Consider the following 25,727-nt stretch of genomic DNA (forward strand, 5'->3'; position numbering starts at 1 on the left):
GTAACGGGCCCAGACGCATCCCGTCGCAAGGTTAATACGCACTAAAAGACTCGATTAAGTCTCAAACTCTACGGATTTCAGGAATCCGAATCTGACTAAGAAAACAGCCCAGACCCTATTTTCAACGCATGGCTCTGGGCGCCGAAATCTTCGGCGCCCAGGCCTGGGCGCTGAAAATACCTAGGTACGTGTTTTTTCCTAATTCTTTATGGATTAGAACTCTGCAATTCTATCTTTCCACGAACTCTTCCCTATAAATACAGCCCTAAATTTGACGTGAAAGATACAACACAATTCTTATTCTGAGTATTGACTCCAACCCTTAGCCTAAGCCTCACGCTGCGAAACTGTTCACGCGTTCTGTCGCAATCGATCCATAAATCGAACAGAACGTATCCTGTCCCATAATTGAGATTCGTTAAATAAAAAGGAGAAATAGCAAAGTCAAAGTGGTTAGTTTTCTGAGAACCGTGACGCACCTCTCAAGGGTGCGTCGTAATGTGTCCCTTTTCGATGATTTAACTGCTTTCCTCGCCCTTTTTATGAACTGTTAAACTAACTAAATCTGATTGTTCTATCACGCCTAACAAATATAATATTTTCGGGAAATTGGATTATCATGCTAGGTCCCTTAATACTACTTAAATCAGATAATCATGATCGATCTAGTATTATATGTTGCATATTGCTAAAATCAACTCAGATTAGATTAGTTTAATAGTTAACGCATGTCCCTTCAATTATTTATGCTGAGCTAGTAAGGATATCCTGCCTCTGGAGTTATCGACGAGCGAAGTACTCCTCTCGGTAGTTACAGTCCCCCGAACCCTCAATCTCTACCTTGCGGGTGTATGTTGAGAGATCCCCACACCAGGGATCACAAGGGAACCTACGGCCATCGTGGTCAAACATAATTGCACTCCCTTTATGTCACGATAAACGGGTTTTGTCAGTTTTTCTCATTGTCGTTAAAAACTGAATGGCGACTCCTATATTACTAGTCAATTGGGTGTAAACTCACAGGAAATCCAATTACACTTGATTGAATAAAAAGAATCGTCACACCCACGAGGGACGAGGTCACGCATTAGCCTCGTGCTTTTTCGACCCCCTCACACAGGGAAATTCCGTTCGCAACAGGGTCTCTCGAATAGTTATAAAAGCTCGGCTCAGATCCAAGGATCCCCGAAGCTCATAACTAAGAGTCAGACTTGTGAATTCTTGCCCAGGTTTCCGTACCACAAGAAGCCGGAAGAACGGAAACAGACGTTAAAGAGCTCAAAAGTAGACTCTTAACAGATCCACGGATCCGAAGAGCTCAGAAGCAGACTCTAAACATGTCTACAGACGTTAAAGAGCTCAAAAGTAGACTCTTTACAGATCCACGGATCTGAAGAGCTCAGAAGCAGACTCTAAACATGTCTACAGACGTTAAAAAGCTCAAAAGTAGTCTCTTAACGGATCCACGAATCTGAAGAGCTCAAAAGCGAAACTCCTGACAGAAGGAAACCAGCATTTCCAAAGAAATCAAAGACTAAAGTCCAAAGCTACCGAGTCCCTCAGCAAAGTCTAAGAAAAGCTCAGAACTCAAAACGAGTCTCTTAGAAAATCTACGGATTCGGAGAACTCACAAACGAGGAAGCGCCTTAGCAAAACTACGGATTCAAAAGCAAAAGAAGTAGGTACTTCGGAAGCACAGAAAATTAAAACGAAACAGCAAAGTCATTTTTCATTCAATATTTGGGGGAACAAATACAATCATACCAACTAAAGCTCGGCACAACCCGAAGAATCCTCAAAAATTGAAAGCAAAATGACCTAAAAAAGCAAAATCGGCAGCCATCAACAAGACAAAATATCGGCCTACCGAAGTACTAAGAAAGCAAAAAGAAGTTATTAAAAGTACAACGCAGCGCCGAGGCAAAAAGGGAGAAAGTCAAGCACAAGTTCGGAGGTCCTCAACTGGAACCAACCGACTCTGAAGAAGACGACTGCCCGAGTCCCTAAGGGACATCACCAACATGTACCTGAGGAGCAGATCGCGAAGAAGCGCCAGCAGTGGTATCACCTTCCGAGGCGACCTTCCGAGCTTGTTGCTCCTTGGCAGCTTCTTCACGCTCCTTGGCAGCGTCGTCTCTATCAGCTTGACACTCCACCAAGTCATCCTCATCCTCAAGCCACTGAGGCACATGCTCGGCCCACTTGAAGTCGGGCATTTGCTTGGCGAACATCCGACGAGCACCGAGGATCCCCTCCCAATACTGGTCTCGACACTGCTCGGCAGTATACAGCGAGGCCTTCTCCTCTTCGAGTTGGTGAACCTTAGCCTTAAGCTCAGCAGCTTCATGCTCAAGCACGGGAATTCGCTCAAGGGCAGCTGTGAACTTCTGGGCACTCTCACGAAGGTTCAGGATGACAGCATCCTTATTCTTCAGCGCAGCCTCAAAGCTAACCTTCTCCTCGGCTTTCTCCTTCTTAAGAGCCTCGTGCTCCCGAGCATCAGCCTCCATCTTCGACCTCAAATCGGTAATCCCCTTGCCAAGCAGCTCAAGTGTAGCCGTCTGCTCCCGAGTAAACTCGGCAACCAAGCCTTTTGCCTCTTCGATCTCGGCAAGGAGAGTGTTCGCCTTCTCATCCAGAAGAGGGACATCATGATCGTAGCGCTTTTCGAACCTGGCCAGCTTCACCTCATCGAAATATTGGCACTCAGCAGCAAAGGAGGACCAGAAGTGAGCCTACGAGGATGAAAGGAAAAATAAATACCAAAAAAGGATGAAAGCAAAATTCACAAAGGAAGTGTTGTTTACTCTACCTCATTCAAATGAAACTGAGCCATTTGAGTAGGGTGGTTCGCCTCCTGCCCAGGAACACGCCAATGAGGGATGCCTTGGAGCATGTTCTCCCTAGCAGCACTGGGACCAATCATAGACTCAGGATGAGCCTCGGGATCTTCCCCCGGAACAGAGGCCCGAGCAAACCGGGCCATGGTCTCCCTAACCTTCCGAGGCACCCTCGTGACCGGAACGTCAAAGGATGGGTAAGCCAAATGCTCCAGCACCAAGGTAGATGTAGAGCCCAAAGTCTCACGGAACTTCCTCTTCACTCCGTGTTGCTGAGCAGACTCACCACCCTCGGGAACCGCAAACTCAGCGTCGTTGCTAGCCGAAGGACCACCCTCCGCGTTCCCCGAAGAAGTAAGGTCTACTACCATCTTCGGGGGAGTTTGTAGATCACCTCCCTGCCCGGCCGCGGCAGCATCTTCGGAACCAGGAACCTCGGTGGAGCCAAGAGGGGGGTCAACTTTGAATTTCTCCACCATTGGAGTAATATCAGCAACAGTCCCCCCCACTGGAGTCAAGGGCTTCAGAGGCGAAGGTATAGCAACCTCTTCGGCCATAGGCTGGTTCACAGGCTCGTCCTGCACCAGAACCGCCACACTCTTCAGCTTATGGCCAGGAAGCGGAAGCTTACTGAGAAGGCTCTTAGGTGGACCTATTTCTCCCTTCTGCCGAGCAAGATAGCGCTCACCTGCCTCGGCAAGACTAGGATCTTCGGCAACAACCTGCCGAATTCTTTCCTAAGTCAGATAAGGACGACGACTCAAAAAATCGAGGACCTCAGGACTAGGAGTTACCTTCGACGAAGAAGTAACTTTCTTCTTCAACTTCGAAGGGGATCTCTCTCTCTTCTGCCTCTTGGGAGAAGTCTCTCTCCCCAAAGTCTTCCTCTTCTTCAGCTTCTTCGACTCCTACAAAAGAAAGAAAGAGCACATGAGAGGCGATCAAAACACAGAAAAGCAAAAAAGAGCACGGATGAAATGTTGCTTACTTCGGGAGCAGCAAAAGAGGGAGGAGACGAAGTAGAGGAAATAACAGGCGCAACAGCTGTTACCTCCGGTCCCTAAAATACAAACATAGGAGGCGATGTCAAGACCGAAACCAAAAGAGTTCACAGAACCAAGGTCTAAACAAAATGAACAAACTAAATCAGCGTTACCGGATCAGAGGTAGTTACCAATTCAGGAAGCACTGTCCGCCTCGGAATGGCCTCTCCAGGATTCTAAGAGTCCCAAGGGTCAACTCGAACGTCTCCTAAATGCGCGAGAGCGTGATCCGAGAACTCGTGATCCTCGAGCTTCGGCTGCCGAGGATTCTGCTTCTTGAAGTCGTACGGCGGGCAACGAGTGAGAACCCCATCATCGTTGAGCTGGTAACCAAGCACCTCGGGAACGATAGCTTTCTTGCCTTGATCTGCACAAAGAAGATAAAGAGGAAGAGATTCAAACAAATAAAAAAGGGAGGTTAACACCTCAACTGAAGCACGATCTCAGCATAGAAAACCTCACCCCTGTCGTAGATCCTACTGAGACCGGCAGCAGCGAGGATGACCTCCCAGGTAATGTAATCCAAGTTCGGAAGCCAATGCAACGGCTCCCGAGCAGACTTGGCTTTGAACCACTCCAGCTGCATGGCGTGGTCAGAATTCTCTTTATCAACGGAGCCAACCCGCGACATCGAAGGATCCGGCTTCATGAACCATTTCGGAGGCAAAAAATAGTAAGGGTGCTTCGGATCCACAGGAACACGGACTAGCAACCATTGATCCTTCCACCCATGGATCGAAGAGACGTACGGAAAGGCAGTCATATAAAGGTCCTCGCCTTTCCGCTTGTTTTTATTATTGATGGCCCACTAGCTAGCCTCAGCGTTCGCATTCCTAATAAGCTCGTGCATCTCTTAGAAAACCTCGATCGACGGCTCATAGCCGAGGTAGTCACACATCCAGCGATACCCCACAATATGGCGCATAGACTTCGGGGTCAACTGGCCCAAAGAGACGTTGTATTCCTCCAGCACACGAGCGATAAACGGATCCAAAGGGAATCGAAGCCCGTAGTCGAAATGATGGAGGTACACAACAATGTACTCCGGAGGAGTACGAGTCACCCTCACATTCTTCTGCGTCGGAAGCTCGCACCAGTAACCCAAGGCGTGCTGAATTCCATACAAATCTTCGGCGAGCCGATGATACCTCCCCTTCTTGGCTTTCACTAACCACTTCCCATCAACAGCCACACCATCCGGACCGGCAATCTCGGTTTTGTCCTCAAAAAGGCTAGCAAACCTCCCCAAGGGGTCAGCCTCCTCCCACCGCCTCGGAAAGAATGGGCGAATGGGAAAGCGGCCCGTCACACCAGCCCCTTGGCTTAACTCAGCACGAGTTTCATTCCCCGAATCTTCTTCAGCATTAACCTCGGGAGACGTTGACCTCGGCCCTTCGGAAGCAAACTTATTCTCCTCCTCACCACTAGAGGAGGACACCACACCGGATTTCTTCTTCCATCTTCCCCCAGCCAGGGCGAAATGGGAAGCGCCGAAGAAACACAGAAAATAGTAGAATTAAAAGGAAGCGAAAACGGAAAGCAAATTACCTCTCCGGAAGCGGAAAACGCCGATGAAACGAATGAAGTAAGGTCCCGAAGCAGGTTCACAACGAATTTGCAAAGATCTGAAGAAAACACCTGAAGAAATCGCCGGAATTCTTAAGAACTATGGAAAGCGTTTGAGTGAATAAAGTTCAAAATGAGGAAAGAAGTGCTGTATTTATAGTTCTGAAAACCGCCAAACTTTTGCCCCTCAACACTTGTCATCCATTCGCGAATTCAAAACCACTTTCTTTTCGAAAAAAGAGAGGGAACCTTTGGACTTCTCACAGTTGGAAACCCACCCATTTAATTCTAAATGGACCGGGTCTGGGGGGCATGTTGTTTGGGCTCCCAATTGAATATCAATTGGGCCACTAAGTCCAAAGCCCAATGGCTCAAAACAACAACATCAAACCCGCCACAACCAAAAGGCTATTCAGCCATCAACCAAGGCCCAATGCCCAATAGCAATAAATGACCTATGGGCATTTATTATGCAAACACTATAAATAGGCCGCCAAGTCTCACACCTCAAGGTACGTCCAATTTATTGCCTTAAGACTACTCTCTCTAGAATCTGAGAATTGTTCTTACTTAGGCATCGGAGGGGCTTTCCTCGGAAACACCCCCGAGGCTAGTAACATTGTCTTTGTGCAGGTGAATTTGGACACTACTCACTCAAGCTAGCAAGATCTTCAACACACTCGAAAGGGCCTTCATTCGAAGCCCATTGTTCTATCCACTTCAACACCGGAACACCTACTAATAATGCCGAAGCATATTGTGTGGAAAATCGATATTCTCGTACATTAGAAAACCGAGGCCGACCATTGGTATCTCTTGTTTCTGGTCTTGGCCATGTTCTTTTTCGTGATGGAAAATCTAGCAGCTTGCTCATTGTGAACACCCCATTCCAATTAATCAACAACTAAGTGCCACATGCATGAATACACATCAATGTCTCACATACTCGCACAAGTTCTATAATTAGACCATATAATTACAATTTCAATACAGATTACCGCACCCATTTTTTACAAAAATCATTTCACAAAAAAAAAAATTATTATATCTTGGGAGACCGTGCACGATAGCGCACGGTCGAACAACTAGTATAAGTTAAAAACAAATTCATATATATTTAAACTGAAAAATAAATTCATATACGTAGTTTTATTTACAAGATATATCTATTATATAAGTGAAAAGTTGATGTTATTTTCGTAAAATCTCTTTTGGTGTCCCCCTTAGAATAGTCCATTATACCCTTGGTAATTGAAAAACAAATTATTAAAAAAAAACCAGAAAGACTTGCCATATAAATATTAAATACCTTCATTTACGATTATTGGTTAAAATAAAATAAAATTTGCGAGACTGTTACTGATACTTAATTGCACCGATCATCTTCTTTTATTAATTAACTTCATTCCCTTAACTCATTAGTCATCACCCACATAGGCACCATGAAACCAACGTAAAATAAAAAAATTATCATATTAATTCACATTACTTTTTTCAATATAAAATGTTGTATAAAAATAAAAAAATAAATTATCATATTAAAAGCTTACTTAAATTAGAAAAAGTTAAAACAAAACTTATAGAAAAAATAGACGCAAGTCACGCAATCTTGAGTTTATGCGTTTAAAAATTACTATAGAGTTATTAAGTTTTAAAAATTCAGAGTACAATATCATGATTTTAGTTTTTCAAAATCACCATCAATGTTCCTTGAAGAGCTATATTCCTCCATTGTTGTTGTTTGAAACACCCAATAAACTTATAATGAAAAGAAGAAATTAACCCTTAAATATTTTTTTAATTGTATTTAATTTTTATTTTTCTAATTATGAAATTAAATAAATAAATCTTCCGATTTTAATTTTTTTACAAAAAATACTTTCAAAGAAAATAAAAAGAAATATTCCATTCAAAAAAATAAAAATAAATATTGCTTAATTTCGGCAATTCAATACATCAAAAATTAATATTAATATAAAGGTAACTTTTAAGTATTTTGAGTAAACTTTTTATTTCGGCGTACAATATTTATTATACACTACTTATAAATAAGAATTTGTGCAATTTATATGGTGATATGTAATTTTCTTGTATTTATGTAAAAGAATAATGAGTTTTTTTTTTGGGATTCAAATGAGGATTACAATCCAAAGAAAGAAAGGAGTAGAAGATTTGAATCCCAAAAAAAACTCATTATTCTTTTACATAAATACAAGAAAATTACATATCACATATAAACTGCACAAATTCTTATCTACAAGTATGTGTATAATAATATTGTACGCCAGAATAAAAAGTTCACTCAAAATATTTGAAAGTTACCTTTATATTAATATTATAATTTGTTGTATTGAATTGCCGAAATTAAGCAATATTTTTTATTTTTTTCTGAACGGAATATTTCTTTTTATTTTCTTTGAAAGTAATTTTTTAAAAAAAATTAAAATCGGAAGATTTAATTATTTTAATTTCATAATTAGAAAAACTAAAATCATGATATTGTACTCTGTTTTTTTTTTTATTAATGGTGATTTTGAAAAACTAAAATCATGATATTGTACTCTGAATTTTTAAAACCTAATCACTCTATAGTAATTGTTAAACGCATAAACTCAAGGTCGCGTGAGTTGCGTCTAATTTTTCTATAAGTTTTTATTTTTTGTTTATTTATTTATCTTTTGCTAATTTAAGTAAGTTTTTAATATGATAATTTATTATTTATAGTTTATACAACATTTGATATTGAAAAAAGTAATGTGAATTAATATCATAATATTGTTACTTTACGTTGGTTTCATGGTGCCTACGTGGGTGATGATTAATGAGTGAAGAGGATGAAGTTGATTAATAAAAGAAGATGATCGGTGCAATGAAGTATCAGTAACAGTCTCGCCACTTTTATTTTATTTAACCAATAATAGTAAATGAAGGCATTTAATATTTATATGGTAAGTCTTTCTGTTTTTTTTAATAGTTTGTTTTTCAATTACCAAGGGTATAATGGACTATTTCAAGGGAGACACCAAAAGTGATTTTACGAAAATAATCTCTGCTATTCACTTATATAATAGAGATAAACCTAAAATATTGATTTATTAATGTTGGTTTACATGAAATCCACGCACGCATCGCGTGCATAAAACACTAATATAGTAAATAGCAGGTATAGTAGTTTTAATTTTTTTTTTAAATAACAGTAGGTATAGTGCTTACATAGTATTAAACTAGTTTTAAATTCGTGCGATGCACGGATGTTTTCTGGTTTATAAGCTTTTTTTTGTTTACCATTTAATTTTGAATGGCTATTTTCACTTTTGTTTTCCAAAGAAGTTATTTTAAATAATGACAACTTGTTTTATATATAATATATAAATACTTTCCCAAAACATGTACTACCTCTGTTCCTTAATGTTCTTTACGTTTACTATTTTAACGGACTCCAATGCAATTTTTAAACACTTACATATCCAATTTCCTATGTGAAAAAATTATAAAAAGTTGATATGGAAAATACATAACGATACCAATCTAACAAGATCTTACATGATAACATTTTGATATATATAAAAGTGAGAATTTATGGTCAAAGTTTTCATACATTGGACACATATTCCAAGACGTAAAGATCTTTCGGGAATGGAGGTAGTATGTACTAATTTTATATTTGGATGAATATTTTACCAAAGTGTCCACCGTCAACCCCTCGTCCCGTGGTGACTAACTCTATTTTTTGCATGCTCCAATTAAGGGTAAAGGGTTGGAAAAATAAATTGTGCACCTTTGCTAAATTGCATTAAAATTGATAGTAAATATAGGGAAGGTATGGAGCTAATATTATCTATCCTCTGTTCCTTTGTTTGTCCAAAACGTTTTGCACGCATAAGGTGTATAATAAATTTATTATATATCAGGATAACTTTAACCCACTTTTTTGTAACTTTTAACATGTTTTGATTAAATTTTGTATAATGGAAAAAAAGTTGATGGATAAAAATTATAAAGGGTTAAATGGTTACCTTTAGAAATGGATACATTTTACATTATATCAGGATAACTTTTAAGCATTTTGAGTTAAGTTTACTCCAATTTACAATATTTATTAGACACCACCTTTGAATAAGTATTTATGTTGTTTGTCAGAATTTTCAATTTAAGTAGAGAAGAACTTTGTCAAATTTTCATTTTCAGATATTTAAAAGTTACATTAATATCAGCCAATTGAGGAAAGAAGCTTTTAAAATACACAATGGAATAAAATATATAATAAATGGAATGCTATTATCCCCTATATGCCGAAGATCATTTGAAGTATTGATTTCCAAATTCCAATAGGTGCATCTTATGTTTATCCATTGGCTCTGTATTTCAGTTTTGAACGGTTGAACAAACATACTAATATGAAGATGTAAGAAATTGACTGAAAAAAGTAATTAAAAATTAGCTAAAAAATCAATCACGGTGATGCGTGCCTAGGCACCAAAAGTTTGCAAGTTAAAAACTAAAATTAAAATTAAAACCACAATTATATAAATACGGAGTACTCGTATAATATATGACACTAAAAGGTCCTAGAAACATAGAAATATATCACATAGGCTTTGTGAGTTTGTGGAATGTAAAAGCTCTTAATACCATTATTGGAGAAATAATGATATTCTTGATTGGTATATGCATAACAGGAAAAAAAATACAAGAAAACTTAATAATACATGTCCATTATACTATAATGAGCTAGAAGAATAATATGGTGCTATTAGGTGTCAATAAAACTAATTAAAATGGAAAAAAAAGAAAAAAAAACTTTGTTATGTTTCTCAAATAATTCATAATGGAAACCATACACTTAGGTTCCTTGTGACATCCATCCAAAGGAAACACAATCAAGTAATTGGGTTTTTCCCCTTGCCTACAAACTTTGATTTCTACCTATTATGTAACTGTTCTTATCTCTTTCTAATTCAGAAGTAAGCAACATGTTAATCTAGTATCAAATAAGCATATAATGCAGCAAAACCATTTTAGATATGTTTAAGGGAATGTTAAGGATAAATAAGCATAAGCATCGAGCATTTACCTCTTTGAGTCATTTTGCTATGTTTGTCCATTGACCTGTTTATCCCAAGATTCCCAACCATAGTCTTTTTCATATCCCTCTAAAGTCCAAACCAATAATACCAGATCAAATTAAACAATCTTTTTACTTCATGAAAGATGTTGTCATCCAAGTACAAACCTAGTTCTTGTTAACGAAAATATAATATTGTGTTGTGTCTTGTGGGCATACGCCTCGATCTATTTATAGTACAAACTAGATATCATATACTTCGTAGGTTTCCTAAGTCATATAGACTTCTATCTTCTATCATATTGCTGAGATATAACACAACTCTGCCACATACGATATTCTACTATCTAGGATAACTATGTTATCCTCAATACCTTTTCGCAATCGTAACGACGGTTTCACGAACGTCGCGATTGGAGAAATAAAAAAAATGTTATATGCCTGTCTTGTGGTGTCAAGGAGTCATGTTGTTACTGTCGTTTCAAGGAGTCATGTCATTTCATACAAGGAGAAAATAAATGAGATTTGCCTGTCTTGTCGTGTCAAGGAGTCATGTCGTTACTATCGTTTCAAGGAGTCCCGTCGTTTCGTACAAGAAAAAAATGTCATATGACTATCTTGTCGTGTCAAGGAGGATGTCGTTTCAAGTAGTCATGTCGTTTTGTACAGTGTATCTTATTGTGTCAAGGAATGTTTTCGTTACTGTCGTTTCGAGGAGAGTCCCGTCGTTTCGTACAAGAAAAAAAAAAAATGAACCTTGCCTCACGGTACAAGGAGAACCAAATTAACCCCGTCTCAAGGCACACAGAGAACCAAACTTTGTCTCACGACACAAGGAGAGACGAACCCTATCTCACGACACAAGGAGAATCGTCCATATCTTTCGAGACATGAAGAACCGTCCATATCTTACGACATATGGAGAACCGATAATCATAACAACCTACTAAAACACCAACTTCATGCCAATTTCTTGTGAAGCTAAGATGTAAGACAAATCAATATCACATAATGAAACTCCAAACAAACTCCGTATTCATGAAATAGTAAGATCAAACACTATTCCAAGAATCCCAAAAGGAAAAAATAAAACCAAAAATATAAACTTTCTTTAGACATCACACTATCTAACGCAAGCGGAAGCGGAAGCAATATTCTGAATTTTGGGTAATGAAAAAAAAACTAATTGCGAGGGAAAACAATTCACAACCGTAATCACCATAATCTAATATATGTATATATAAAGGGGAGTTTTTTGGAGAACATTTAGAGCGCTATGTAGGATTTTCATGTCATCACATATATATAAATAATATTTATTCAGATTTATTAAAGTAAAAATATATAAATAAAGACCCAGTAAAAGATAAATAAACACTTAGTAAATTTAATAGCAGTCAACCACTTGTAAAAAGATAATAAGAGATGATTTTTTCTAGGAGTTCGAATAGATAGAGAGATTAATAGATAAATAAATACTTAGTAATTTTAATAGGAGTCAACTACTGGTCAAAAGATAATAAGAGATAAATTTTATTATTAGGAGTCTAAGTAGATAAATAAATACTTAGTAAAAGATAATATGAGATAAATTTTACTAGGAGTCAACTACCATGCTCTATATAATGCAGCTACATTACCACCAAAAAATAAAACAATCTCATTAACAAAGGCTATTATGACGGACTCAAATCCCGTCTTTTAAGTGAAATATTTTACAACATGCTATCTAATTACCGACATGATATATGCGATAAGGTAGTCAATTATAACGACCTCTTTCACGACGGAAAATTATGTCGTCGTTAATACTTTTACCCCATAAAAAGTAACAAATCATGCATTCCCGTTGTAATTTTACTTTATTGATCTGTGCATCGCACGATCTTTATTCTAGTTTACCAATAGTAATGTGTACCATCTTTCACAGCGGAAGATGAAAAAATCTTAAAAGACTTGTAAATCCCGCCGGTGGATCTAATTTCTCAACCCACCGGCAGGGGGAATTTTTTGTAAACAATCTCAAGATCTCAACTTGCTCTTGATACCATGTTAAAATATTATTGAGGAGAAAATATAATATTGTGTTGTGTCTTGTGTCTTGTGGGCATACACCTCTATTTATAATACAAACTAGATATCATACACTTTGTAGGTTTCCTAAGTCTTATAAACTTCTATCTTATACTTCCTCTGTTTTTTAATACTTGCAACGTTTACACTTTTTACACTATTCACATGTTTTACTTTGACTATTGTTGGTGATTTATATGTAAGATAAAACATAGTCGTGTGTGATCTTGTTAAATTCATCTCAATGTATATTTTCAAAATATCAAGTTTTTATAATTTTTTCTTAAAGATAATTAAAGATATTAATTATCAAAGACGTGCATTGGCATACGTGAATGTGACAAACGTTGCAAGTAAAAAAATCGGAGGAAGTATCTATATAATATACTAAAAGAGAGGAAATCAATGTGGTGATGACAAGTGTCACTCATTGATTCGCCTCTCTTTTTAATTAAAAAAATTAATTAATTTTTTTTTGAGGGAATTATAATATTTAAGGAAGTGTATTATTTATTTTGATTACAAATCCTAAAGATTCTGTTGATAATATACATTCTATAAATATTTTTCGGCAAACAAATCAATTATACGGAATATATATTTCAGTTCATTATCATATTACGAAATATGTTTAAGCTTATAGTTCAATATCATATTATAAAGTATGTTTTCAAAGTACGGTTTATGAAATTATTCTCTACAATTTAAAGAAACAATTCCCAAACTCTTCCCAATGTAAGACCACCACCCAAACCAATGCAAATCGATCTATAACATCAAAAGCAAAAAAATAATTCAATACCAACAATGTCAATAATCCATAAAAGAGCTCCATTGTTCAACATTAAACAACGCGAAGAACAACCGAACAAGGTTGAAAGAGAAGTTGGTTATTTTTATTAATAGCGGCATAGCGCCTGTTTAATAGAATCAAACAACTAAGACACTTTCTTTTTTATAGCGCCTGTTTAATAGAATCAAACAACAAAAAGTATTGCATACTAATTGTTTACATTCAAGTAAATTTGAATGAAATACTTATTATCTAAACTATTGCGCAAATATTTTTTCGTATCTAAATAGATTATAATTAACAAAATAGCAATATTGCAAATATTGTGCATAAGTATAAATTTATTTGTCGTATTTAAGGAAAAATATGCACATGAAATATATTGTTGGTTGTTATAAATGGTAAATATTCTTTTGATATTGAATATCTTAAAAATTTACATGTAAATGTAAACTATCAAGATTCCATTCTTAAAGTTCATATAATTATATATAAATAAATAAGTATGTTATTTTTCTCAATCTAAAAATCTGACTACATGGTGCTGACAAGTATACTTTTCTCTTTTATTTGCTCATTTTATAATACAGAAAATTATATTACACATAAATTAATTAATAGATAAATTATTGTCATACTAGATTGAACGCATTATATTTCATGGTAACAATTATGACTTATCAATATGGAAAAATAATTTTAAAGAAATTCAATGTTTTACGTACGTAGGAAATTGGCACCTAATATCTTAATTATATGGAGTACTACCTAATAAAATATTATCTTATCATGTATATTTTTCTTGAATAATATACCATGAATATTTTATTATGGAATACAATTTTATGCAATATCTTTATACACAATAATATCATTGACAACATTACTAACATATATACGTACTTATTTAATCCATTATACAATTTTATTGTACATTCTCACGTCTTTATAGAATGGAATTGAATATCTATACATATTTTTAAAATAAGAAATATAAACAAGCATCATAATATTGTTACTAATAATATGTACTCCATATTGCATAGTAATTTCTTAGAGGGAATATTTATGTAAGAGTACACAAGATATGAATCTTAAACTTAAATTATTTTTATATTTGATAAAATGTACTACTATAGAAAAATAATTAAAGTTTAATGCAAGTTTGCGATAAATTAAAATTAGTTTACCTTCCCTATATAATATAATTAAGGAATGAAAACAATTTTTGTCTATCAAGGAATGAAAGCATTTTAGCATATATACTACTCTTCGTTCTTTCGAGCGCTACTATGTTATTCATATTGACCAAAACCGTGGAATACTCAACAACCGATTTGACAATATAACAATAAGTTGTTAGTAATAATTTGTTAATGGTTGTTTTAATTTTTATTTTAACCTTTTACGAAGAATACAATGGAAATATATCAATAAAATACGAACACTATATCCAAATAAAGTAACTAATATCTAAGATAATATGACTTTATGAGAAATATTATTCTCAATTGCATGACATATTATCTACAATATCTATATATAAATATGTTAAATCATAATTAAAATTAAAAAAAAATCGGTGGAATAAATTTAATGAACATTCATCTATCTCCGCCCTGTTTAGAAGTGAATAAGTAGTGGTTTGATAAGTGATGAACATTTATACAGATAAAATAATAATCTCCATGGTGACGTGGTGGGTTTGGTTTTGAGTTTTAGCCAATGTAGTCTCTTTCTTCATAAATACAATCCACAAAGTACAACCAATTTTTTAAATTTTATTTTGATCACATAAAAAACAAATGGAATAAAGAAAAATGGAAGTAGGGTGCATTCTTTTCACCTTATTTAAAGTGAATTTAAATTTATCTAAACTTATTGGATTTGGAATTGATTAAATATATCTAATAGACCTAATAAAACTTATTGGATTTGATCATAACTGATTTCAAAAGAGTAAACTTGAAATAGAGCAAGTAACAAAATGAGGTGGGCAACAAAATGATACAGGTAACACAATAAAAAAAAAGACTTAATATCTGAACATATAACTTTTTGTTCAAGGGTGAAGAAAGGACATATGTAATATAAGTTATAATCATTTGTTCCGAATATTTCCATAATATTTATAGTTAATAAAATATTTTGTTAGTAAAATAATTTCAACATTCTCAAAAGTGAGTAGATATACTGCACATTTTATATAGATTCATATATAAAATTTAAAGTTACTATGTAAGGTAAAAGAAATTTCGGATAAGATGCATTTGTAGTGGGATAATAACTAGAGATGGCCAACGTGGTGTGTTGGATGGCTCATGAGTGAGTTTGGTGGGTCATGGGGCGGGGATAATTAACACGCAAACCTCCGTAGTTAAATGAGGGTGGGTTGAGTCGTGGGTTGTGTCGGAAAAAATGGACAAAGTACATGATGGGTCGTGGTGGGTTGTGCGCGTCGAGTGGGTCCGATGGGTTTGGTGGGTTACGACAGGTTTAGGCCAAATGTGAATCCGATGGGTCTGGTGGGTTTAGACGAGTTTTAGGAACTGATGTGGGTTAGGTGAGTTTAGAAGATTTACTAAGCGTTAAAAAGTTATAAATTTTATATGAATTTAAATGAATTAATATATGTTATTCACATACTCACATAAATGTGGTTAATGTATATTTAAACAATAAAATTATATTTTTTTAACATTTTAAACATACAAAATAGTTATTTGCCAAAAAAAAAATAGTTTAAATTAGAAATGGTTCGATGGGTTGAGTTCGTGTATTGGGTGGGTTGGGTTCGGGTGTTGGGTTGGATGGGTCGGGTGTGCCGTGGTGGGCTGTGTCGAGTTCGATAGGGTCGATCGAAATGGGTTGTGTTGAAAAAACTCGACCCACGACACATTGTGTCATGGGTCGTAAGTGGGTCCGACCAACGTAACCAACTATGGGCTGTGTCAGGATGGGCTAGGTCAGACCCGACTCACTGTCCATCTCTAACAAAGACTAATGAGGCATGTAACCAAATGTGTACGGGTAACACGATAAAAAAATGAGGTAGTATAGGATGTTAATTGATTTTTATACCTAACATGAAATTATGGATGACGGGTGTAAATGAGAATGAAAAATCTACTTTTTTTTTTGTAAACTAATTTAACTTCGCACTTAAAGTTAAAATTTGTAAACCGTGCATCGCACGGGTCCTATACTAGTTATATAGCTGAGATATAACACAACTCTGCCACATACGATATTTTATCATATAGGATAACTACGTTAATTATCCTCAATAATGCCCCACCATTTTATTCCTCGAAATTGGTAAAGGAGCCATCTGAGGGAAATCAACTCCATGAAACCCTTAAGAGAACGCATTCGGGGAATGTGGCGAGTTTCAGAAAAGAGATTAGTAGCACAATCTTAATGAGTGTTAAAAATGGTAGTAATTAGAGAGAGAAAATAACGAATTGGAGAAAAAAGAGAAGGAAGAAAATAACGAAGAACACAAAGGATTAGAGGGGAGAGAAGCACGAAGATTTTTTTTTTAGGTTAGTGGTTTAGTTAGGGGGTGTTTCGTTCGCGGTTTCTAGGTATGAGGCATGGATTTAGAATGGTCTAAACTCATACCATGTGTTTGGTTGTAGTTTTTAAGAGTTTTAAACTCATACCTCAAACCCACAAAGTACGAGGTTTAGAAACCTAGGGGGGGGTGGGTATGGCTCATACATTTACTCTAGGTATCAAACAAAAGGAAAAAACTCACCACTATATAATTCGAACCAACACGGGGTAATCAAGTTCCAAACCTATATATACCACCTTGATATCATTCCTGATTACAACCCCATACCAGTTTGCGAACCAAACGCCCCCTTAATTAAGAGGAAATAAGGGGAATTTGGAAGAAAAAGAAGAGAGAGAAACTCTAGAGAGAAGCGAGAGAAAACCTTGCCTTCTCCCCCAAGTTTCCCTTCGGTGCATGATCTCCATTGTGCACTGCTGCCATGGCAAGGAAGTCTGGGGGCAAAATGCAAGGTAGTAAGCATGGCAATGCAAAGCAGAAACCAAGAGGACCTTCATCTGATTCTCAGGCTCTTAAGACTCGATCGATTGAGGAGGTTTTAGGGGTCGAAGCACTGGATTTGACGATTGAAAATGAGATTCTCACCCCCAAATCTAGATTGCAACATTTGCAAGCTCGTTCTGAACTCAGGCATTCCTTCAATGAGTGGATGCAATCTGTTCACAGATCAGCTAACAAGGTGAATAATACTCCATCTAATGTTGATATTGGTACGATTTCCGTTCCAATATTGCAACAATTTGATGAAGTAATGATTGAACATGCTGATAGTGTTGATGATGAATTTAGGCCACCTGATCCAATTGAAATGCATCCTGTTTCTAGCCCTGTAATGATTGATCTTGATGATATACAGGATGAGGTGGATTTTTGGAATTCTTCCATTAACTGCTATATTATTGGTGCTAATCCCCCAATACATGTTATGGAAGGGTTTATTAGGAGAATCTGGAAGAAATTTAATGTTGATAAGGTGGTGTTGGTGAAAAAGGGAATCTAATTAGTGAGATTTCTGACTATGGACATGAGAGACAAAGTCACTTCTGGCCATTTTTTCTTTGACAGCAAACCTATGATAGTGAAACCCTGGAGTGTTGATATGGATATGGAGAAGGAAGAGATCAAATATGTCCCCATTTGGATTCAGTTGAGTCTGAATTTTGAGTATTGGGGTGAAAAATCTCTTTTCAAAATTGTGAGTCAGTTAGGCAAACCAATTAAGAGGGATGCAGCCACTGTGAGTAGGGATAAACTTCAGTATGCTAGGGTGTTGGTTGATATGCCAATCACACAAAAGCTTCCTGATCAAGTTTCATTTATGAATGAGCATGGTGAGCTGGTTCAGGTACCTATCACCTATGAGTGGAGACCAACTGTTTGTGATAACTGCAAACTAGTTGGACATTTAACCATTGAGTGTAGGAAGGGGAAAACTAAGAGAATATGGGTGCAGAAAAAACAACAAGTTCAGAATCACACAGAAGTGGTCGCACCAGAGGTGGATCAGGAGGGGTTTCAAAGAACTCTCAGGCCAATCAGGGTTAGACCTACCAACTTGGTTCCAACACCAGTTGATAATTCTTTCCAAATGCTGAATGATGATGGTGGTCACAGTGCTTGCAGTACTGCTGAGTTGGATAGGGAAGATGACATTAAGGAGGGTAGCACAGGAAGAGGGAACTCTTCCAAATCTTATGGATAGGATATTATCATGGAATGTTAGGGGTATCAACCTAGCTCAAAAATAGGATACTGTGAAGCATTTTCTTCATAAATATCATGTGGGGTTAGTTGGTCTTCTAGAGCATAAGGTTAAGCTTCCTAACTTAGGGAAGCTTTACCAAAGAGTTTTCCCAAATTGGGGTTTCTCTAGTAATGCAAGTTATCATAATGGTGGCAGAATTATTTTGGCTTGGAATCCAGGAAGCTTTTCTGTGAGTATCCACGCAGCTTCTAGTCAGTTTATGCATTGCTTCATTCAACCAGTGAGTGGTATGCCTAGTTTTTTCTGTACTTTCATTTATGCTTTCAATGATAGCTCTAATAGAGAAGTGTTGTGGAAAGATTTGAAAGCTTTAAACACACAGGATGCCTGGATCTTGTGTGGAGATTTCAATTATGTTATGAGTACTGATGAGAGAATTGGCTCCCCTGTTAGGAATGCTGAAATAATGGATATTTGTGATTGTATGCATTTCTATAGCATGGAATATATTAAGAGTGTGGGTAATTTCTACACTTGGAATAATAAACAGCATGGTGCAGCTAGAGTTTTTTCTAAAATTGATAGAATAATGGCTAATCCTAAGTGGTTAGGTGTTTATAGCTCAGCTGAAGTGTGTTTTATGAATGAGGGTTGTTTGGATCATTCCCCTGGATTGTTGACTGTTTATCCTAGGGATACAGGGGGGGAAATTTTAGGATATGATACATATAACAATTCATAAATCATGCGGAAAAACCATAAATCCAGGAAAGCATATTATTTACACATAATCATTTAGCATAGAATGGATGCATACATGTTGTAGTGTGCCTTCCCTAGCTGCGCCCGAACCGAACAAGAACAAGTCTTAGGACTCCAAATGTCGTCCCTCCGTAGATAGTCCACAGTACGTCCGGATCCGCCTCAAGTTAGACCAACTAGAATCGCCCTTAAGGTGCTTAGGAATTTCGGCTAGTGTTTGCAAGTGTATGGCTGATTTTTATTTCAAAAACTTACCCTTTGAATACTTCAATCGTGCCCATAAATTGTGACCCTAGGCACCTATTTATAGGAGTATGGAAAAGGAATTGTAATCCTACTAGGATGTGGATTTGCTAGTTAGAACTTTATTAGGACTCTAAATAACAAAACAAATCTAATAGGATTAGGATTTTAATCTTTGCACAAATCCTAATAGGATTAGGATTTCCCGCACAAGCATTGCACAAGCCGTGCACCCGCGCAAGCCTTGCGGCCCACGACAGGCGCACAGCCCACGCTGCTGTGCTCTCGCGCGCGAGCGCGCCCTTGGCTGGGCCTGGCCTTGCGCTGGGCCTGGTCGAGGCGTGCGTTGGTGCGTGTGGCTCGCTGGGCGATGGCCTGGCTTCGTGCTGGGCCTTCGTCTAGCGGGCCTCGTCCGATGCTAATTCGTACGATACGCTTCCGATTAAATTCCCGATTCCGGAATTCATTTCCGATACAAACAATATTTAATATTTCCGATTCCGGAATTAATTTCCGTTTCGAACAAATATTTAATATTTCCGTTTCCGGAATTATTTTCCGATTCCGATAATATTTCCGATTCTGACAATATTTCCGTTTCCGGCAATATTTCCGATTCCGGCAATATTTCCATTTCCGATAATATTTTCCGATACGTACCATGTTTCTGTTTCCGGCAACATCTACGACTTGGATAATATTTATATTTTCGATACGATCCATATTTCCGTTTCCGGCAATATCATCGTTTCCGGAGTATTCATTTCTTGCTTGTGACGATCTCAGCTCCCACTGAAACCAAGATCCGTCGATTCCGAATATCCATAGATAGAGTATTTAATGCCATTAAATACTTTATCCGTTTACGTACTATTTGTGTGACCCTACGGGTTCAGTCAAGAGTAAGCTGTGGATTAATATCATTAATTCCACTTGAACTGAAGCGGCCTCTAGCTAGGCATTCAGCTCACTTGATCTCACTGAATTATTAACTTGTTAATTAATACTGAACCGCATTTATTAGACTTAAAATAGAATGCATACTTGGACCAAGGGCATTATTTCCTTCAGTCTCCCACTTGTCCTTAGGGACAAGTGTGCATTTCCTAATTCTTTTGTCGCTCGATGCTTGCTCTTGAACATAAGGTAAGAGTTGTCATCCTTATTATGTCCAGAGATGTTTCTCGGTTTCAGAGTTCAACTGATCAAATAAACAGATAATCATAGCCTATGATTCACTAGTGGAAAAAACCCCTGTTGTACCCCCCTTGTTGAGGGGGGCATATATAAGTGAGCCTCAATAACCCCTTAGTCAACGCGGGTCAAAAGTTTAAGCATGTGGTTGGGGCGGGCTTTTGTTAGGTTCGCTTCTACAGATCCTGTTGAAGGGGGCTTTAGTTTGCCCGCCTCAATAGGCAGTATTCTAAAAAGGCGGGCTTCTTGTTGTTCGCTTCAATAGATATTCACAAAATTTAAATCAATTAAAACACACCTCTCTCACCGCCAAACAGATAACACGCACTGGGCAATTAATCCCCAAGTCTCTATTCGAACAAAGCAAGAACAGTCGCCGCTCCTCACCGCGCGGCTCCACCACCACCACCACCACCATCACCTTCCTCGCCTCCTCTTCCATAACGGTCGCCGCCGACCGTCGTCTTCCCTATCTCGGTTGACTCTGTTTCACACAGTGCCGCAATATATCAAGGTTAGGTTATAATTGATTCTTGTTTTGCTTGGTCTTAAAATTCAGTTTCTCTTCAATTAGTTGAGCATAATGAGTTGATTATGCAGAGAATTTAGGCTAATGTTTCAATATTGGATGAATTTACAAATTAGGGTTTGATATTTGTGGTTTTTCTAGTTCAGTTACAAAATAGATGTTAGGTTAAATTTTTCTAGTTCAGTTACAAAATACAAGTTAGTGATATGGGTTTTGTGTCTAAATGATGAAGGCCTCTTTTTTGGTGATGGTTTATGTAAGCTATGTGAGTAGCTCGATCCAAAGTATGCAGATGAAATAAGTTGTTTGAACTTTTAAGTGGAGCGAATCGATATGAATCTGTTGAAAATATGTCTGCATAAAATATACTCATGTGTTCATTGTAATATTGATAGTTTATTAATGATGTAAACTAATCGTTGATATTGGATTGTAGCTTTATAGGCTCTAAAATTACCATAGCTTGATGTATTCACTATAGTATATTGTGATGTTTTTTGTACACGCTTGTGATATATCTACAATATTCTGATGTATGACAGTGGAGACTGTTGTTGCTGCTGCTTTGATTTTCAAGTTCTTTTAGTTCCATTTTTATTATGCTACAATATTGCTCTTGCTATTGTTGAGTTCCTATTCTGGGGTTTTGTGAGATCGGAAACTGTCCATAGACAGCTGCCTGTGGGGCTTTGACAGGTTCAACAAGGACTAAAATAGGTGCAACAATAAACTTTGTCACCTTCTACTTGGTTGCATTGCCTGTACTAGTTGTTATGGCATTTTCGGTCAAGGTTGGATTTATCGGTCTGTGGTTTGGGCTCGCAGCAGCTCAACCAGCTGGTGTACCTGATGCAACCAGCTGGTGTACCTGATATAGCCTGCTACAGTATCTGATAATAACACAGATTGTAAACACTTCTTTATTGCAAGTATTATGTTAACGGTGTGAAAAAAAACTAGTCTGCCCCCCTAGAGATTTTTTTAGTCTTTTTTTGTTTCTTGGTTAAAAATTTAATCAAGCCAGGTCGTCGAGCACCTGTCAAAATTTGAAAATGTATGCACAGTCCGCAGCAAACCTCCGTGCCTCTTCCTTTGCCGAGGACCAGTCTCATATTAACTAGTTCTACTTACAAGGCTTTTGACTATGGCTGAGTATGAGTAGTGCCAGGTGCTTGTAGCTTAACCCTTGCATAGTTGCATGCATAGGGGCTCATTCAGTTATCCATCCTGTTGCATGGAAACAAACTGTGGTTTGATATTTAACTTAAGAAAGGACTTTGATAACCAAATTAGGAGATTCTATAGCTATGTTATTTTATGTGGAGCTTTTTCCTTTCTGTTACTTTTCAACTAAATCTAATAGCATTTGCTTACTTCTAATTTTCAAGGGAGATGAAGCATCATTGCAAAAAGCGCTGCATTTGGTGTACAACCTCAATCAGGACTGTGTAGATGTTCTGTTTTATGCTTCTTGGTGCCAGTTCTCGAGGAACTTCAGACCAAGCTATTCAACCCTGTCTTCCTTATATCCATCTATTCCTCATTTTGCAATAGAAGAATCAGCCATCAGACCAAGGTTTGGACTTAAAACCAAATCTTAGGTTTTTTTTAATTGAAAAATTAGTTTTCAACATGTGTAACAATGATTACTTTTGTGCAGCATACTTTCAAGCTAGTATAGTTCTTGTGTCAAAATTAAGATTGCATCATTAGAGAACAAAGATCTTATGCCAAGCTAGTATAGTTCTTGTGTCAAAATTAAGAATTTGTGGCTTGATTTATCTAATTCTGTGTAAAACCTTGTGTTATTAGAAATGAGTCGTCGTTGGATGTACGGTGACCATACTACGGTGGAATATTTTAGTGGGGTTGAGGAGTTCCTTAGATGTGCTTTATCACACCAACGGAATACGAAAGCCGCAAAGATCTATTGTCCTTGCCGTGATTGTAACAATGTAAGGCGGTTAGCTGATATTGATGAAATTGAGGATCATTTATTTCGTCGTGGGTTTAAGCAAGATTACCATGTCTGGTTACTTATCATGTACGTAGTAGAATTCTTAATTTACAAGTAGCATTACTTATCATGTTACTTAATTATTTCAGGCTTACACTCCAAGAAATGCGCCTTATACCGATCAGGAAATAGATGTGGTTCGTGAGCAATGGGCTAAGTTTTTTACAACCGAGTATTTATTTACTTAGGTTGTTTAGACACAAAGATGGAAGCGTTTATATCTTCATGGATTTGGTAAAGTTCTTTAATTTTTCCATAATTACAAGTCTGCTGGATTTGCTAATTTATTGCTTTGAATACTAATATGCTGGTCTTGCTGCTGCTGTGAATCTATTGATGTGTATGAATATTATGCTATTAATGACTGCTGCAATTCTGCTTGCTGTTGTGTGTTTCTCCTATGTTTGCTTCTGTTGCTGCTCTGTATGTAATCATTTGGCCTATTTGGGAAATTCTTCAAAGCTTGAACCAGTTTGCTGCTGCCCGTTTTAACAACTATGTTATCCACCTGATGTTGCCTAGCATAAGTTAAGCCCTTCAATACTGCTAATGCCTCAGTTTGCAGTTTACTATGAGTGTAAATACATTCACTTCCTTCATGGGTGGTCCCTTGTTCACGAACAAGAAGCCAACCAACAGCAGCTTCAAACTATCTTTCATTGCCTGGTTAATATTTGGAATTGTTTCACTTAAACGTCTGTCACTTTCTAGGAATCAGCAGATCGATAATATGTTTATTTAACTTGGCGGTGTTAGTTCCTGAGACATGGATGATTATCAGGAATTTCCATGAAATCCAAGCATACATCTGTGCATCTAAAAATATAGACACCTATTCTGATTTTAGCATTAAGAACTAAGTGAAAGAACACAATTTAGAGCTAAAATGACATTTCCGCTCCCAACTTTGAACTAAACAACCTAAGGATTCATTTGATTCTTATTACATGACTAATATGCATTATTTTAACTTTCTAAAACTCATTCGAATCTATTTATGCACATTTAAGGCTCATTGGGTCGTTATAGGTCATATTTAGAGCTAAAATGACATTTCCGCTCCCAACTTTGAACTAAAGAACCTAAGGATTCATTTGATTCTTATTACATGACTAATATGCATAGTTTTAACTTTCTAAAACTCATTCTAATCTATTTATGCACATTTAAGGCTCATTGGGTCGTTATAGGTCATATTTAGAGCTAAAATGACATTTCCGCTCCCAACTTTGAATTAAAGAACCTAAGGACTCATTTGATTCTTATTACATGACTAATATGCATAGTTTTAACTTTCTAAAACTCATTCGAATCTATTTATGCACATTTAAGGCTCATTAGGTCGTTATAGGTCATGTTTAGAGCTAAAATGACATTTCCGCTCCCAACTTTGAACTAAAGAACCTAAGGACTCATTTGATTCTTATTACATGACTAATATGCATAGTTTTAATTTTCTAAAACTCATTCGAATCTATTTATGCACATTTAAGGCTCATTAGGTCGTTATAGGTCATGTTTAGAGCTAAAATGACATTTCCGCTCTCAACTTTGAACTAAAGAACCTAAGGACTCATTTGATTCTTATTACATGACTAATATGCATATTGTTAACTTTCTAAAACTCATTCTAATCTACGTATGCACATTTAAGGCTCATTGGGTCGTTATAGGTCATATTTAGAGCTAAAATGACATTTCCGCTCCCAACTTTGAACTAAAGAACCTAAGGACTTATTTGATTCTTATTACATGACTAATATGCATAGTTTTAACTTTCTAAAACTCATTCTAATCTATTTATGCACATTTAAGGCTCATTAGGTCGTTATAGGTCATGTTTAGAGCTAAAATGACATTTCCGCTCTCAACTTTGAACTAAAGAACCTAAGGACTCATTTGATTCTTATTACATGACTAATATGCATATTGTTAACTTTCTAAAACTCATTCTAATCTACGTATGCACATTTAAGGCTCATTGGGTCGTTATAGGTCATATTTAGAGCTAAAATGACATTTCCGCTCCCAACTTTGAACTAAAGAACCTAAGGACTCATTTGATTCTTATTACATGACTAATATGCATAGTTTTAACTTTCTAAAACTCATTCGAATCTATTTATGCATATTTAAGGCTCATTAGGTCGTTATAGGTCATGTTTAGAGCTAAAATGACATTTCCGCTCTCAACTTTGAACTAAAGAACCTAAGGACTCATTTGATTCTTATTACATGACTAATATGCATATTGTTAACTTTCTAAAACTCATTCTAATCTACGTATGCACATTTAAGGGTCATTGGGTCGTTATAG

The 25,727-nt window shown here is 36.7% G+C and overlaps 1 protein-coding gene across 1 annotated transcript; it reads left to right on the forward strand.

Annotated features, from left to right (window-relative positions):
- Positions 1-17,978: 17,978 nt before the first annotated feature.
- LOC110784700 (uncharacterized) lies at positions 17,979-19,407 on the forward strand. The gene is made up of 2 exons (XM_021989153.2): positions 17,979-18,621; positions 18,752-19,407. Exons 1-2 carry the CDS (start codon positions 17,979-17,981, stop codon positions 19,405-19,407), a joined length of 1,299 nt encoding a protein of 432 aa, XP_021844845.2.
- Positions 19,408-25,727: the final 6,320 nt, after the last annotated feature.

Source organism: Spinacia oleracea, chromosome 6, assembly GCF_020520425.1.
Source record: "Spinacia oleracea cultivar Varoflay chromosome 6, BTI_SOV_V1, whole genome shotgun sequence".
Classification (NCBI taxonomy): Eukaryota; Viridiplantae; Streptophyta; class Magnoliopsida; order Caryophyllales; family Amaranthaceae; genus Spinacia; species Spinacia oleracea.